Source organism: Gavia stellata, unplaced genomic scaffold, assembly GCF_030936135.1.
Source record: "Gavia stellata isolate bGavSte3 unplaced genomic scaffold, bGavSte3.hap2 HAP2_SCAFFOLD_34, whole genome shotgun sequence".
Taxonomy (NCBI): domain Eukaryota; kingdom Metazoa; phylum Chordata; class Aves; order Gaviiformes; family Gaviidae; genus Gavia; species Gavia stellata.
In genome coordinates, this window is record NW_026776320.1 from 1,459,741 (window position 1) to 1,474,870 (window position 15,130).

Genomic DNA, 15,130 nt, shown 5'->3' on the forward strand with positions numbered 1-15,130 from the left:
CTGCCATAACATCTGCCAGCTCCTTCAGTACTCTGCGGTGAATCCCATCAGGCCCCATGGACTTGTGAGCATTCAGCTGATACAGCGGGCCCCTGACAGCTTCACTATTCCACAAATGGAAAGTCACTGTTCCCACACTCGTGCTCCACCGAGTCAGGGGACCGGGCAGCCCAAGGTCTATCAGTATTATTAAAGGCTGAGGCAAAAAAAAACATTGAATGCCTCTGCTTTTTCTCCGTCCCTATCAGTCAGGCGACCATCTTCAACAAGTGGTCTTCTGCCCCGCTCGCTTGATTTCCGACACAGGGGAATTGCCTGCTTCTGACCTTCTCAAAGGCGCTTCTTAAAGACTGACCAGCACTCGCCGACTCCTGAGCCCTCAACAGCAGACTCCCAGGGGACTCTGCTAAGTACCTCCCTGAATAACGGAACGTTTGCTCTCTCAAAATCCAGCATAGCAACTCTGCTGTCCTTCTTTCTCATGACACTGACAATTTTAAACTCAACCGTTTCATGATCACTGTGGCCAAGAGCATCCCATCTCCCACGAGTCCTCCTCCATTCCCAACCAGCAAGTCTAGGAGGGCATCTTTCCTACTTGGCTCCCTGAGTACTTGTAACAAGAAGTTCTGTCCCACAAACTTCAGGAACTTCCCAGACCTGCTCATCACAGCAGTATGGTATTCCCCGCTGGGGCCTGGGGACTTGAAATCCCCCATACGGACACGGGCTGCCCATCCCGAGATTTCTCCTAATTGCCTGTAAAATAACTCCTCAGCGCTGGCATCCTGGCTGGGCGATGGCTAGCAGACACCCACTACAACATCTGCTTTGCTTTCCATCCCCCTCATCCTCACCCAGAGGCTCTCGATCATGTACGTCATCACCACCTGTAAGGGCTCTACCATCAAACCTCTCCCTCACATACAGCACGACTCCTCCACCTCGCCTGCCCTGACCACCCCTCCGGAACAGCCTGGACCCTACATCCCAGCGGGACCCCTTCCACCAAGTCCCACTAATCCCAAGGATATCCCAGCTCTGGGAAGGCACCAAGGCTTCCAGCCAAAGGCATTTGCACCCACAGCCCCCAACAGCCGCCTGCAGGGCCCGGGGCAGCCCAGCCCCCCTTAACCCTTTCCCTCCCCAGGAGGAGCTGGGGAGGCTGTTGGGGTGGGGCGGAACACAGGGAGCCCCCGCATTCCATCCTGGGAGACCCAGAGAGTCCTTAGCAGCCAACAGCCACAACGGACCATGGCGCGGCCACCACTGCGGCTCCCAGCGCGTGGGCCCTGGGCCCCCCGGCGCCCCGGCTCCTTCAGCCTTTTGTGCTCCCCAAAACCTTCTACCCCCGAGGTAGGGACCCACCCCGACCCCTGCAGCCCGGGACGCTCCTGGGGGCAAGAGCGGAGGTGACCGATGGCCGTCGCTCCTGTCTCTCTTGCAGGCTCACCCAACCTGTGCCAACTGCCCGGGCAGGAGCAGCCCTTCCCCGCAGCCTGGGCACCCCCAGTGGGGCTGGCCCCCCAGGCACCACCAGCAGGTATGGCACCCCTCTCTGCTCGGGCACCCCGCCACCTTCGGCACCTTCAGCACCCCCGACCCCTGGGCACGCCCAGGATCCCCCCACCACCCCCAAGCACTCCCAGCATCCCCACCACCCCCGCCCCCCTGGCAGATATGGCACAGGGCTTCAGCAAGCCCGGGCGACCATCCCCTGCCCTTGCCTGGGTGATGGGTGCCCACTAAATCCCATTTCCACAGAACTTCCCAAATCCTTGGGGCCACCTCTCCCGTGTCAGCCCCCTGGAAGTGAGTCTCCTTCCCCAATTTGCAACCTGGTCCCACTGGCACGTCAGCTCACCCCACGGCGAGTGCCCCGGCCACAAGCTCCCCACGTGCCTGGCGCAGAGCCGGGGGACCTCGGCCATCGGGGCCGGCTCGGCGGGTGCCCTTGGAGGGTCCCACCGGCCCAGCACGGCTCCCTCTCCCCCACACAGGTCTGCAGAGGGCTCCATGCGGCTGCTGCTTCCACCCCCAGCTCTTCCACATCCCGTGGACGAGCACCCATCCGCCTCCACTGGCCACGGCCACGCTTGGCCGCGCTGCCGCTTCTCTGCCGGGTGCTGCCCTGTGGGGTCCCGGGGGCTGCGGGACCCCCCCGGCTTGGGCAGCCCATCGGAGCCCCCAGGGACAGCCGCAACACCTCCCACCCTACACCCAGCAGGGGAGAGCGGTGACCCCAGCCCCCCCGCTGCTGCCGACGTCCATCCCCAGCTACCAGCAGATCCAGGGGCAGCCCGCAGAGACCAAGACCTCCGGCAGTGCCACCCCCAGGGCAGCACCCCCGGGAAGCAACATCCCCCCGGGCAGCGACGTCCCCCCCAGCCCCTCTGCTGCCCCCCACGAGCAAGCCCTGGGGGACCCCACAGGCGACCTCGCCGTGGCTGAGGAGGTCCTTCTCAAAGAGGCCCTGAGGCTCTTTGGTTGCTCCCCGGACGCGGTGGGGGTCAGCCAGGACGCTCCCAGCAGCGGCCCCAGGCCTGGGGACCCTGGTGGCACCGGCGCAGCCATCCCCCACTGCGACTTCGCCTCGCTCTCCCTGCCCGAAGAGCTGCTCAGCCCCGACTACAGCGTCCCCGAGACCGCCGACGCCATCCTCAGCCTGGACGAGCTCGTCATGGGGCTGGAGCCCCAGGAGCCGTGGGGGGATGAGGGCAGGGACCTGCCACCGTCCCAGCCCGCCACAGCAGAGAAGCGGGGGAAGAAGCGCGCCACGAGCACCGCGCCAAAGCCAGCCAGCAAGCGCAGGGCTCTCGCCGGCAGCACGGGGGTGGCGGGGGGGGATTAGACCCACAGCAGGGGTGAGAGGGAGATGGGGGGAGCGGGGGGTGGGGGAGGAGGGCTGGGTATTTGGGGAGGGGGGTGGTGTTGGTATAGTAGATTTGGTGAGGCCGCTTCTCTTGTTTACTTCATTAAAAGCCGTTTCTCCTGAACTACTCCGTGCCTGTGTGGGAGCGGGAGGAAGCGCAGGGGGCACCGGGAAAGGGCACCCAAGAGGTGCAAAAGCCCCGCAGAGCCCCACAGCAGAGCCGGCGAGCCCCGAAGGGCACCGAGCCGTCCCCAGGGCTGAGTCACCAGCAGCGGGGCAGACAATGGCGGCAGCCGGGGGACTGCCCTGTCCCCTTCCCCAGGGGAAGCAGGCCTTCGGCAGGGGAGCCAGGACAGACGGGTCCCTGCACGACACACGGACATGGCCCCACGCAGAAAGCAGCATGGAGTCCCCAGGACAAGGACAGACCTTGGGGGCCAGGCTGGGGATGGACACACACAACGGGGGCTGCAACGCCTTCGTCCTGAACATGACCCGTGTCCCCTCCAGCAGGGACAGGGCTCGGTGCAAATCCCTTCAAAGCCTCAAGACAATCACACCCTTCCTTGGGTCCCACCGCGCTCCGCTCTGGAGCCAGGCTCTGCCTCACTGCCCAGCAAAATAACCCCAAATCACTCCAAGAATGGCGAGGGAGGGAGCTGCAGGCCAGGCAGGGACCCTCCTCCCCTTGTCTGGCTGCACCTTGGGCAGACGCAAGACCAGGAAGGTGGCAAAAAAAATAGGAAGAAAGAAAATCACTGCACCGGCCAGAAAGTGCCTGGAAACTTCATCTCTCTTTGTCCCCCTTTTCCCATCCCGGCTCCACAACCTGGGGCCAATGCAGCCAACGGCGCCTTCGGGAAGCGGCCTCACCTTTCCGGCTCTAGCTTGCAGAAGGTGCAGGGTGAGGTCCCCATCGGGGCAGCCCCCCAGTGCCGGGGGTCGGGGGGATAAGCCCCTTCCTTAGGGCAGTCCCAGTGATCCCGCTGCGGCAGTGGGAGCCGCTCGGGACCCCGGGCAGGCACAGTCCCGTTGGCGTCAGCATGGCACGTTGCAGCTCCCGCTGCCGCTGCTGCTCAGCGTCTCGCCTCCAATGCTGACCCGCCCCGAGCATCCTCCTCGCCCCAAAACTCCTGTCCCCTGGAGCAGCTGCACCACCACCACCCACAGCTCTCGGGGGCCACAGAGACTTCTTCTGCTCCAGGGAAGGAGGAAAACAGCAGAAAAGAAAAAGCCCACAACCCAAACTTCAGGGCGGACCAAAAGTTAAAGCATCTTCTTAAGGGAATTGTCCAAATTGACTCCTATCCTGAGCCTGCTGCCCACCAGCACCCCCAGACCCCTTTCTGCAGGTCTGCTCTCCAGCCACTCGGACACGGGCTGCCCACCCAGAGATTTCTCCTAATTGCCTGTAGAAGAACTCCTCAGTGCCGGCATCCCGGCTGGGTGCCAACGCATTTTTCTCGATCCCTCTGGCAGCAGAGTGCAGGACACAATTTGCTTTCACATGGAGGGGTGTCCAGTACACCTGGAATCGACTGCCCCAGGGGTGGGAACATAGTCCTGCCGTTTGTCATGGATGGATACAGACTGCACTGGAGCAAGGTGAAGCTCCCGAACACCTGCAGTGTATTGATGACATCATTGTGTGGGGCAACACAGCGGAGGAAGTGTTTGAGAAGGGGAGAAGAATAATAATTTAATAATACTGATAGACCTTGCATGTGTGTGTGTCTGTGTGCACGCGCGCACTTCTGGAGACTTTCTTGCGATGACAGCTGCTCTGCTGGGAGTTCTTATTATTGTTGCATTCATTTGAGTTTGCTTATGCAGTCAAAAATTGCTGAAGCAAAATCACTACTGATCACTGTGCAAGTGGGAATCGTTCAGGTGACAGTTACATGTGCTGTATCTGGAACCAGATCATAGCAACGGAATTCAGGTATCCTTGAGGACGGAGATGGAAACTCACCCTGGTCACCAGGATCCGCATCCTGGTGAAGACAATGGTACTGTACAAGAACCTTCAAGTAGACAGTAACCTGTTTAGGTTAGTGTTAGCAGACATGTTTTCAGGGCGGCCAGAAGCTTTCCCGTGCTACGTCAAGAAACTCAGCTTAAGCGGGTGGATGTTTGACCAATCGCTTTAATGAAAATTACAATTACCCCTCGAGCAAGGGAAGGAGTAAGCCCTTTTGAAATATTAAGGGAAAACCCCATACGGTCAGAAGCACAGGTAACCGAAGTGACAAAATGCATTTTATAGGGGAAGGAATGTTGAGAAATTATTCGCTGTCCCTTTCGCGCGTTTTATCATCCTTACAGAGGTACTTCAGCCAGGGAGCTCCTTTGCCCCTGGATTCGCCAGTACACAATTTCCAACCTGGAGACCTGGTTTATATTCGCACCTGGAAGGATGAGCCGCTGAGAGAGAAGTGGAAAGGACCCTCTACAACCCTACTGACCACCTAGAGCGCTGTGAAGGTAGAAGGAATCAGCTCCTGGATCCACTACACGGGAGTCGAACCAGCTCCTCCGCCAGAACCCGAAGACAAGTGGAGAGCCATTCCGGCAGGACCCTTGAAAACTGTACTATTGCGTAATCGGGTTGCAAAATGAAAAGCTATCTGGTTTTGTTTCTTTTCCAGGTTGGAGGTACAAATGTGTTTTTCCCAAAATGGGACAGATCTGGAAATGTTTGGGAAAGCTTGGCAAGAAAAGTAATAAATACCACCACCTTCTGTCTAGCCGGTGGAACCTCGGTAGAGGAAGTTTTCACCTCCTGCCTGTTAGGAGTACCTACTCCTCCGACGCTTTTGGAAAATTATACTATTTTAAGATCTTTTAATATCAATATGACATACAGCAGCATGTATATTTGGGGAAAACCAACTAAAATCAGGGAAAAAGGTAAGCTAAGAGTGAGAGTTAAGGGCATGTTTCCAGCTGAAAGTTGTGTTCAGTTTGTGAACTGCACTCCACGGTCTAAATGTGAAAATCTTTCAAGAATCGAGCCCCCACTGAAACGTAATAAAACTGAGAGAGTGAGTTATGCTTGGGCCCATACTAAATTGCCAGTAGGATGGTTTCTTCTCCGTGGAAAGAGATCATATATCTATATCCCTGTAAACGTTACTGGAGGACCATGCGCAATGGCAAGGTTAACAGCAATGTTACCAAAAAAAGGAAGACTTACGTGAAAAGAAAACTGTTAGCCAGAAGAGACAAGTCTCTGCTCTGTCTCCAGATTGTAACTCTCAATTGACATTATAGAGCCCTAGTGAAATCATGGCAGCTGCCATCCTTGCACCTGGAGCTGGGGTAGCTATGAATTATCACAGTATAAAGAGACTAGCTTGTGAATTAATCAAAAATACTAACTTTCCTTCCCAGGTGCTCTCTGCCTTGAGAGAAGAGATGACACAGATTAGAGAAGTCATGTCAGAAAACCGAGCAGCTGTTGACTCTCTGCTTTTAAGACATACCCATGGATGTGAGGAATTTAAAGGAATGTGTTGTTTTAATTTGACAGACGATTCTCAGATCACAGAAGAAAAGATCCAACAGTTGAAAGAATTAGCGGAAAACACCAAAGAGAGAGAAGGCTTGGATTTTTCTTGGCTGACTTCCTGGTTGCCCGGTTTTGGATGGTTAAAGCAGCTGTTTATAGCTGGCTTCCTCCCGATATTTAGGATTCTGATCAGCTGTTGCATGATACAATGCTCACCTTTATGTTCTAATTGGCTGAAATCATCTCTTCAGAAAAAGCCTTCAAATAATATTTTAATGGTGCAAAAAGAAATTAACCCCTTTGTTGACAAGATAGAACAGAAGGCAATGGAAATTAAGGACGTTCAGACTTGTGGGAATGGTAAAACATATCCATAAGTCTCAAAAGGGGGGAAATTGCTGTGTCTGGAACCAGATTATAGCAACGGAATTCAGGTATCCCTGGGGACGGAGACTCACCCTGGTCGCTGGGATACACGTCCTGGTGAAGACAACGGTGCTGTGCGAGGGCCTTCGAGTGGGCAGTGACACGCGGAAACGAACTTGACAACTCACACAGAGTTGTAAAGCAGGCATGTTTCTGGCGGCGCCGGGTGCAAGGGGATTTCTCCTCCTAACATGCACACCGGCTTAAAATCATGACCGGTATTTAAGACAGTTAACAAAGTTAATTACGCCTCCTGGTTCTACCCCTTAATTAACTCTTGGTTAATACTTTTCTTACTTCATCTTAAAGTTACAGTTCTCTTTTAATTCGCCACGCATGCTCAGAGAGTAGGGGGCTTAATTGGGTTGGGGCTTTTCTAGCCAGGAGGTGTGTTCCTTAGCATTAGAATGAGATTATAATGAGACGAGTTAACTCTAGGGCACTATTTTGGCAGTCCATTGTATTTTTCTACGATTCGTCCTTGCGCTAATCGTTATTGCTAGTTAGCAGAGAGTCGGTGAGACAGTCTTTACCTCTAATATTTCTAAGTGCCAAGCGCACTTGTTAAGAAGTATCTTCTTTACATTCTTCTCTCTTACTTTTAACCCTTGTTTTTCAACATGTCCTGTAACAGCAACAACCTACTGAGTGTGTGCGATGGCATGTGGGGACGTGGGAGTTGTTGTGGAGAAGGAGTCTGGGATTTCATCAAGACTGGGATCCTAAACTACGCTCAGTTAGTGATTTTAATAGTAAAAAATGCACCCCTCGGAGGAGGTTTTCAATGCAAACACAGGTCCCCCTCAGTGTACCGAGTGACATTAAAATGAAGACAGGCGCAGACGGACTTTGGTGTGAGCGACCAGTCCGTGACTGCGATGTGATTCTGTCTCTTGTCGCTGTTCCCTACGAAGGACCCCCCGTGTGTCCCAGGGGTGCGCTGGCGGATGGGCAGTGCCCGGCACCCCGCTCTGCAGAGCGGCGATACGGACCGAGGTCTCGGCCCCCGGTGCTGACGGGCGTTGTGCACAGCGGGCGAAGAGCCCCGGTGTAGGGACCGGGACCGCACCCGCAGCCCGCCCGGCCCCGCCGCCTCCCGCGGCCCCCACCCGCGCCCCCGCCCGCCCCTTCTCCCCCGCGGGTCTGTCCCCGCGGCAGCTGCAGCGGGATGGCGCTGCTGCCCGTCCCCAGCGTGCGGGGCAGGGCTGCGCACACGGAGCCCGAGGGGTCCCGTCCCGGCACACAGAGCCCGGCGGAGACCTGCGCGGGGGACGGGCGGGAGCGGCGGCAGCAGGAAAACGCTCCCGAGCCGGTCCCCTCCCGGGGCCGGCCCGGGCCGGGCTTCCCGAGCGGGGCGCGCCCCCGGGAGCGGGGCGAGCCCGGGCGCGGCTGGCTACCGAGCCCGGCTGGCTACCGAGCCCGGCGGCGGGGCCGGGCCGGCCGGCAGCGCCGAGCACCGGGCGCAGTCTGCCGCGGGTGCGGCCGAGGGCCGGCGCGGGCTTCGTCCCGGCCGGCACCGTGCGCCTGCGGGGAGCGCCGGGACGGCGGCAGCTGGGACACGGGGACCGCCGGGGCGCTCCCCGGCCCCCGGCAGCGTCCCGCCCCGCCCGCCCCCCCACCCCCGCCGGAGCCGGGCAGGACGCGGAGCTGCAGCGCCCGGTGCGCGGTGCCGAGGGGCCGGTTCCTGCCCGCCATGGCCCCGCCCGCCCCTGCCGCTGCGCCCCGACCGGCCGGGGGGGCTCGGCTCGGCCCGGCTGTGCTCGGCTGGACTCGTTCCGGCTCGGCAAAGCTCGGGTCGTTTCGGCTCCGCTCCGATCCGCTCCGATCCGCTAGCTGGGCTGGGCTCGGGTCGTTTCGGCTCGGCTCGGCTGCTCTGGGCTCGGCTTGACGGGGCTCGGCTCGCCCGGCTCGACACCACTCGGCGGGACTCGGCTAAGCTCGGGTCTTTTCGGCTCCGCTCCGATCCGCTCGTCTCGGCTGGGCTCGGCTCCGCTGGACTCCGCTCGGCTCGGCTCGGCGGGACTCGGCGGGACTCGGCGGGACCCGGCGGGACTCGGCGGGGCGGGTCTGGGCCGGGCCCGGTGCCGGTGCCGCAGCCCCCGCGCAGGCGAACCGGCCCGGGCGCTGCCCACGCAGGAGCTCTCCTCGGGCGGGTCCCGGGACACCCCTGCCGAGCTCCGCCGAACCCCCCTCGCTGGGCGGCAGCCGGCGGGACCGAGAGACCCCGGCGGGCGCAGGGCAGAGGCGCGGCGGTCCCGCCCCTCCCCGCCCCTCCCGGGACAGAGGGGTCCGCAGCGGCTGTCCCGGGGCTGCTGCCCCACGCCCACCCGTGCGGCGGCACCGAAGCGGGTGGAAGAGGCCCCCGGCTGCCGACCCCAAACGCGCCCCCCCGCAGGAGCTCCCGGAGCGAGGGGGCCCTGGCCGGGGACGCCCGGCGGGCTCCAGCCCCGGGACGCGGAGCAGCTCCCACGGGAGACGGTTCCGCCGCCGCCGCCGAGCCCCGCTGCGGGGAGCGGGGTGGGGAGCGTCCCGCCGGCGACCCCCCACGTTCCGGGTGGGCAGCGCGCGCGCGCACCCGCGTGTGCATTTGCTTTTCCTCCTTTCGCAGCAGTTTGGAATAACGGGGCGGGGGGGGACGGAGCCGGGGCGGGGGGGCGGGCGCGGCCGGGGTGCAATTTCTCCTTAATAATGTCATAGTCCCGATTCTTTGCAGTAAAACACATTATCATTAAATTGCCATGACGGCTCTGCTCCGCTCTGAATTGTTTATTGCATCGGGATTTCAAGCGGAAAAAACCTCCGAGTCCAATCATCAAGAAAAAGCACCAAAAAAGGCAAAGTGTCCATTGGAAATGCTGAGAAACACTTCAGTAACTCCTGAATATATTCCCTGTTTTCACTGTGAGACTCCAGCTCTGAAGGGGGGGAAGCAGAATACAGAGATCCGGTAATACCACACTATACCATCTTTAATTCGCGAGAGCGAAGCGTAATACGCAGCAAGCTGCAAATACAGTGCTCTTCACTTACAGTAGCTGAAAGCATTTCATTCCCCTTTTTTTCGATCCATTGCTGGGTTGGTGTTGGCTTCCCCCCCCCCCCCCTTTGAGCTGTATGAAACAACTTGGCTTACCTGGAGGTGCACGGCGCTTGTGTTCTAGCTTGTGCTGCGGGTTCTTCCTGCAAAGAAGAAAACAGTAAAAGCTCAGCTCGCCACCGTGCTCCACACTTGACAAGCTCTGAACTCCTCGGTGTTCTATGGATGATTTCCGTTTCTTTTTAAAATAAAATTCTGTGACCAGTGCCTGACCACAGTCTCTCAGCTCAGGGTGGAATGGAGGGTGGGAAAAAAACCACCAGATTAAAGGAGAGTTCCTAAAGAAGAGAATAAGAGTTCCTGCACACAAGTGCCTGGATAACAAGGGATCTAATCGCTGGGATCAACCTCTGGTAAAGCTCGGACTGAGATCCAGTTCGGACTGAGAATGATCCCACTCTGTACTGGGAGGGGACCAGGGGATCCAGTTTGGACTGGGACAGGGCCCAGTCTGTCCTGGGAGGGGGCCAGGGGATCCAGTTTGGAATGAGAATGATCCCAGTCTGTCCTGGGAGGGGGCCAGGGGATCCAGTTTGGAATGAGAATGATCCCAGTCTGTCCTGGGAGGGGGCCAGGGGATCCAGTTTGGACTGGGAATGATGCCAGTTTGTCCTGGGAGGGGGCCAGGGGCTCCAGTTTGGACTGGAACAGGGCCCAGTCTCTCCTGGGAGGGGGCCAGGGGATCCAGTTTGGACTGGGAATGATCCGTGTCTGTCCTGGGAGGGGGCCAGGGGAACCAGTTTGGACTGGGACAGGGCCCAGTCTGTCCTGGGAGGGGGCCAGGGGCTCCAGTTGGAACTGGGAAAGATCGCAGTCTGTCCTGGGAGGTGGCCAGGGGATCCAGTTTGGACTGGGACAGGGCCCAGTCTGTCCTGGGAGGGGGCCAGGGGATCCAGTTTGGACTGGGACAGGGCCTAATCTGTCCAGGGAGGGGGCCAGGGGCTCCAATTTCGACTGGGACACGGCGCAGTCTGTCCTGGGAGTGGGCCAGAGAATCCTGTTTGGACTGGGAATGATCGCAGTCTGTCCTCGGATGGGGCCAGGGGATCCAGTTTGGAATGGGAATGATCCCAGTCTGTCCTGGGAGGGGGCCTGGGGATCCAGTTTGGAATGGGAATGATCCCGGTCTGTCCTGGGAGGGGGCCAGGGGATCCAGTTCAGACTGGGAATGATCTCACTCTGTACTGGGAAGGTGCCAGGGGCTCCAGTTTGGACTGGGACAAGGTCCACTGTGTAATGGGAGGGGGCCAGGGGATCCAGTTTGGATGGGGACAGGGACCAGTCTGACCAGGGTGGGGGCCAAGGGATCCAGTTTGGACTGGGAATAATCCCAGTCTGTCCTGGGAGGGTGCCAGGGTCTCCAGTTTGGACTGGGACAGGGCCTAGTCTGTCCTGGGAGGGGGCCAGAAAATCCAGTTTGGACTGGGAATGATCACAGTCTGTACTGGAAGGGGGCCAGGGGATCCAGTTTGGAATGGGAATGATCCCAGTCTGTCCTGGGAGCGGGGCCAGGGGATCCAGTTTGGAATGGGATAGGGCCAAGTCTGTCCTGGGAGCGGGCCAGGGGATCCAATGTGGAATGGGAATGATCCCAGTCTGTCCTGGGAGGGGAGCAGGGGATCCAGTTTGGACTGTGTCAGGACCCAGTCTGTCCTGGGAAAGGGCCAGCGGATCCAGTTTGGACTGGGAATGGTCCAAGTCTGTCCTAAGATGGAGCCAGGGGATCCAGTTTGGACTGGGAATGATCGCAGTCCATACTGGGAGGAGGATACCGGATCCAGTTTGGACTGGGAATTATCCCAGTCTGTACTGGGAGGGGGCCAGGGGATCCAGTTTGAACTGGGAATGATCCCAGTCTGTCCTGGGAGGGGGCCAGGGGATCCAGTTTGAACTGGGAATGATCCCAGTCTGTCCTGGGAGGGGGCCCCGGGATACAGTTTGGACTGGGAATGATCCCAGTCTGTCCTGGGAGGGGGCCAGGAGATCCAGTTTGAACTGGGAATGATCCCAGTCTGTCCTGGGAGGGGGCCTAGGCTCGAGGCCTTGTAACTGTCCTGTGCTCTCACTGACTCACTTACTCTGAATCTTTGAGAACTGAGTGGCTTTTGGTTGTACAGTATTTGAACAAATATTACTGCCTAAGACTAGATTAGTCTGAGAAGCTGTGCTTACCTGAAACATGTCATTAAAGAGTTTTAAAGACCCCTTTGCTTCCTGCCTGATGAAGAATGTCTGCTTTTGCTTTTTTATCAAAGTCTTTCTAAATACTTCACCGTTTTCCGTGGGAGATCATAGTGACCAATGCAGAAGAAAATGACTTGTTATGGCTGACCTGCAACTCTAAATGTACTCCTGGTAGAGGCCACTATGGTAGAGCACAAGTTAGAGCCGAACACTGAAGTGGATTTCTTGTCACTTTGTCACTTGCAGCTTCCTGCGCTACCATGGCCATTTACCACACTGCAGTGGTTACCAGCGGGGGCATCACCACAGAACAGTGGTGCACACCGCTCCTTTCTGAGGAAGGTTGATGTTGTGAACGTAGGGGAGCGATTTAACCACTTACTTCCATTGGTAAATTCCTATTTCTAGCAGAAATTCTTTTATTTCCTACAGTTAGGGAAAAAAATCCTCCCACCTTATACTCGTTGCATAGGTAGTATAACTGAAAAAAATTTGCATCCTCCTGTTCATAAAGCTACTGTGAAAACTCAGTTCAGTTAACAGCACTTCTCAAATGCAATTTTTGTACACTTACGATATGTATTTACAGTGGAATTCCTCTCGGAAAAGTGTGCAAGGTAAATATGCAGTAGAAGGCAACAGTGCTTTAATGAAGAGGAAAAGTTAATGTCTGGGGGAAGGAAAAGTGTGTAGGAAGAGGGGAGTCCCTGTGGTTCTTAGGTGCCGCTCACAGCTTCGGTGAATAACTTCTCCATCTTCTGCTGTGTGGATGCTATTATCCCTGAATTCATGGGTTGTATGGATTTCCTGTCTTGTGACAGATGGGTGAAGGCAGCAAATTCTGTGCCTGAGCCTTAGTCCCTGTGCATACAGGTGTTGTAAATACTCTGGTTTTCTAAAATAATCAAAATATGATCATATAGAAAGGTTAAATTTGATTAATAAATAAAATAATAAAATACAAAGGCATAAGTTAGGATTGTTCAGTTAGAAACAATAACCATAGGAACCTCACCAGGGAGTCACTGTTCCATACCAAGGAACTAACAGTAACGAGATGCAACGATGAAGAATTGAATAGAAAAGTCTTGTTTGAGTCCTGTGACAATGTGACCTGATATGCACCAGTGATGCTGCTTGGAAAATTCCTTACCTTTCCCACCTTGATTCAAATATCAAGAATGCCAATCAATAAATATTAATAGAAATAACCATTGATTGTTTTAAGGATGGATATTGGTAGAATAGTATAATCCAGAGAGCGATTAATAAAAATTAAATTATATATATTCTGTATGAAGGTAACTAGGTATGAATTATCTGTGATTTAATCATAAACTAACTGTTGAACAATGTAGCATCATGAATAGGTAGAATTTGCTTGTCAAGACAATGATAAGTTGTAGGCCTGATCAGTAAACCGAGGAAAACTTAGGAAGATTCAAGAATGGAATTTTACAACCAACCTGAGCAAAGATGGGGTTCAACTAAAGGACACCATGAGGAAGACTATGGACGACCACCAGAGGACGTCAGACGACGACCTGTGTACCTGAAGGTGCATGCGTCACGAGCATTTACATATATTAATGAGTTCTCGGAAACGGTATGAGTATGTTAATTGTTTATTGGAAATGTGATGAATATGTATACTTTGATTGTAAATAACTTTTGTAGCAGAGAAACTAAGCACGCACACGAGGTGGAGTGATCCCCTGGGCGTCCAGCGCTGCAATAAAGAAGTGTCTGCTCAGCTACGTACATTGTGTAGGTGAGTTTTTATATTACAGATTTGTAACACAGGGAACAGTGAAGTTGTAAAAGAATGGGAAGGGGTGGGGGGAGCTATCGGCCTAGATCATCTCTGCCTAGAAAACCAGAAATTTTAACTAAGTCATAAGTAGGTTCTGACACAAGTTTTGTTTAAAAGAGAAGTAACCGAGCAAGCAAGACAGTAAGAATTACCTTCTTTGTAAGGTGTTGATGAAAGGTTGGGTGGAGCCAGACAAACTCCACTATTTCATCTGTTGGATAGCATTGCCCTCATCTGACCTAGGCACAGATCTCAAGTTTGGGACACGGAGAATTCGTGGTTTGATGGTCACAGTGACATCTCATTGGGCACACGGAGACTGCATGCCTCTCGGCCGGGTTAAACGAGGCCTTCTGGATGTCTGTTAAATGCCAGGAAGACTGATACTCTCCTGGCAGTGCAGAAATGAGAAGCTGCAAGCTTCTGGAAGATTGCATTGGGTTAAAGATGAGGTCACTTGCATCTTTAATGCAGCGTGGATGCGGCAGAGCGGGTGGCCTGCGTGTCCACAGACCGGCTGGAGCCTTTTTCTCTGACTGAGTGCTTACGCTCGGAGCTGAAATGAGGTGTTCTCCGGGTCCTGATGGTTCCTTATGCCCTGACACAGTGCCCCTCCAGCTCTGCCTGTGCCTGATAGCTCAGCTGAGACGGGCCATTTTGTATAGCTTTGCTACAAGAAAACACTCACACATGTTTAATATTTTTAACATGCTTTACTGAACTTGTGATTATAAAGGCAATTTACAATAAAGCAATTAAATAAACAATAAGTTAAAACACCATACATTTACACAAAGTATTTCAAAGGGCTCAAATGACTATCAGGTTCCAATTCATTAAGACTTTAAAACAACATCAATCTTCAAAGTGTATCCACACCTATACTTAGCATTGTAACATGTTTGAAGACTCCCAACAACGATTAAGAAGAGCACTGCACGAGACAGGCATGAATGACGTGCTTGAAGCTTCCTGGGAAATATGGGTTTTACCTCTAAATTGAATTGACTCTTTGGACAACAAATTGTAAACACTAGCAGCCTTTCTGGAGTACATGAGTGATACCCTTAGTGGGAACCAGTCTCCACGTCCCTCACTTAACACTGTAGTTTCACAAATGTTTCAGGTTAGTGCTGCCTAAAGACATACCCCACCTTTCTCCAGCCATCTGTTCCCACGCGCATCTCGTGCTACCCTTGAGCCAGTGCAAAGCACTTGTACGTTTGC

At 55.3% G+C, this 15,130-nt stretch overlaps 1 protein-coding gene across 1 annotated transcript; it reads left to right on the forward strand.

Moving 5' to 3' along the window:
- Positions 1–1,254: 1,254 nt before the first annotated feature.
- On the forward strand, positions 1,255–2,851 carry LOC132320853 (proline-rich protein 22-like). Its single transcript, XM_059834477.1, has 2 exons — positions 1,255–1,356; positions 2,228–2,851. The coding sequence occupies exons 1-2, from the start codon at positions 1,255–1,257 to the stop codon at positions 2,849–2,851; spliced, it is 726 nt and encodes a 241-aa protein (XP_059690460.1).
- The last annotated feature ends 12,279 nt before the right edge of the window (positions 2,852–15,130 follow it).

Coding starts and splice junctions, on each gene's coding strand:
- LOC132320853 (XM_059834477.1), top strand. CDS start 1,255: ATGGCGCGGCCACCACTGCGGCTCCCAGCGCGTGGGCCCTGGGCCCCC. Junction 1,357..2,227: donor CAAAACCTTCTACCCCCGAG/GTAGGGACCCAC, acceptor TACACCCAGCAG/GGGAGAGCGGTGACCCCAGC.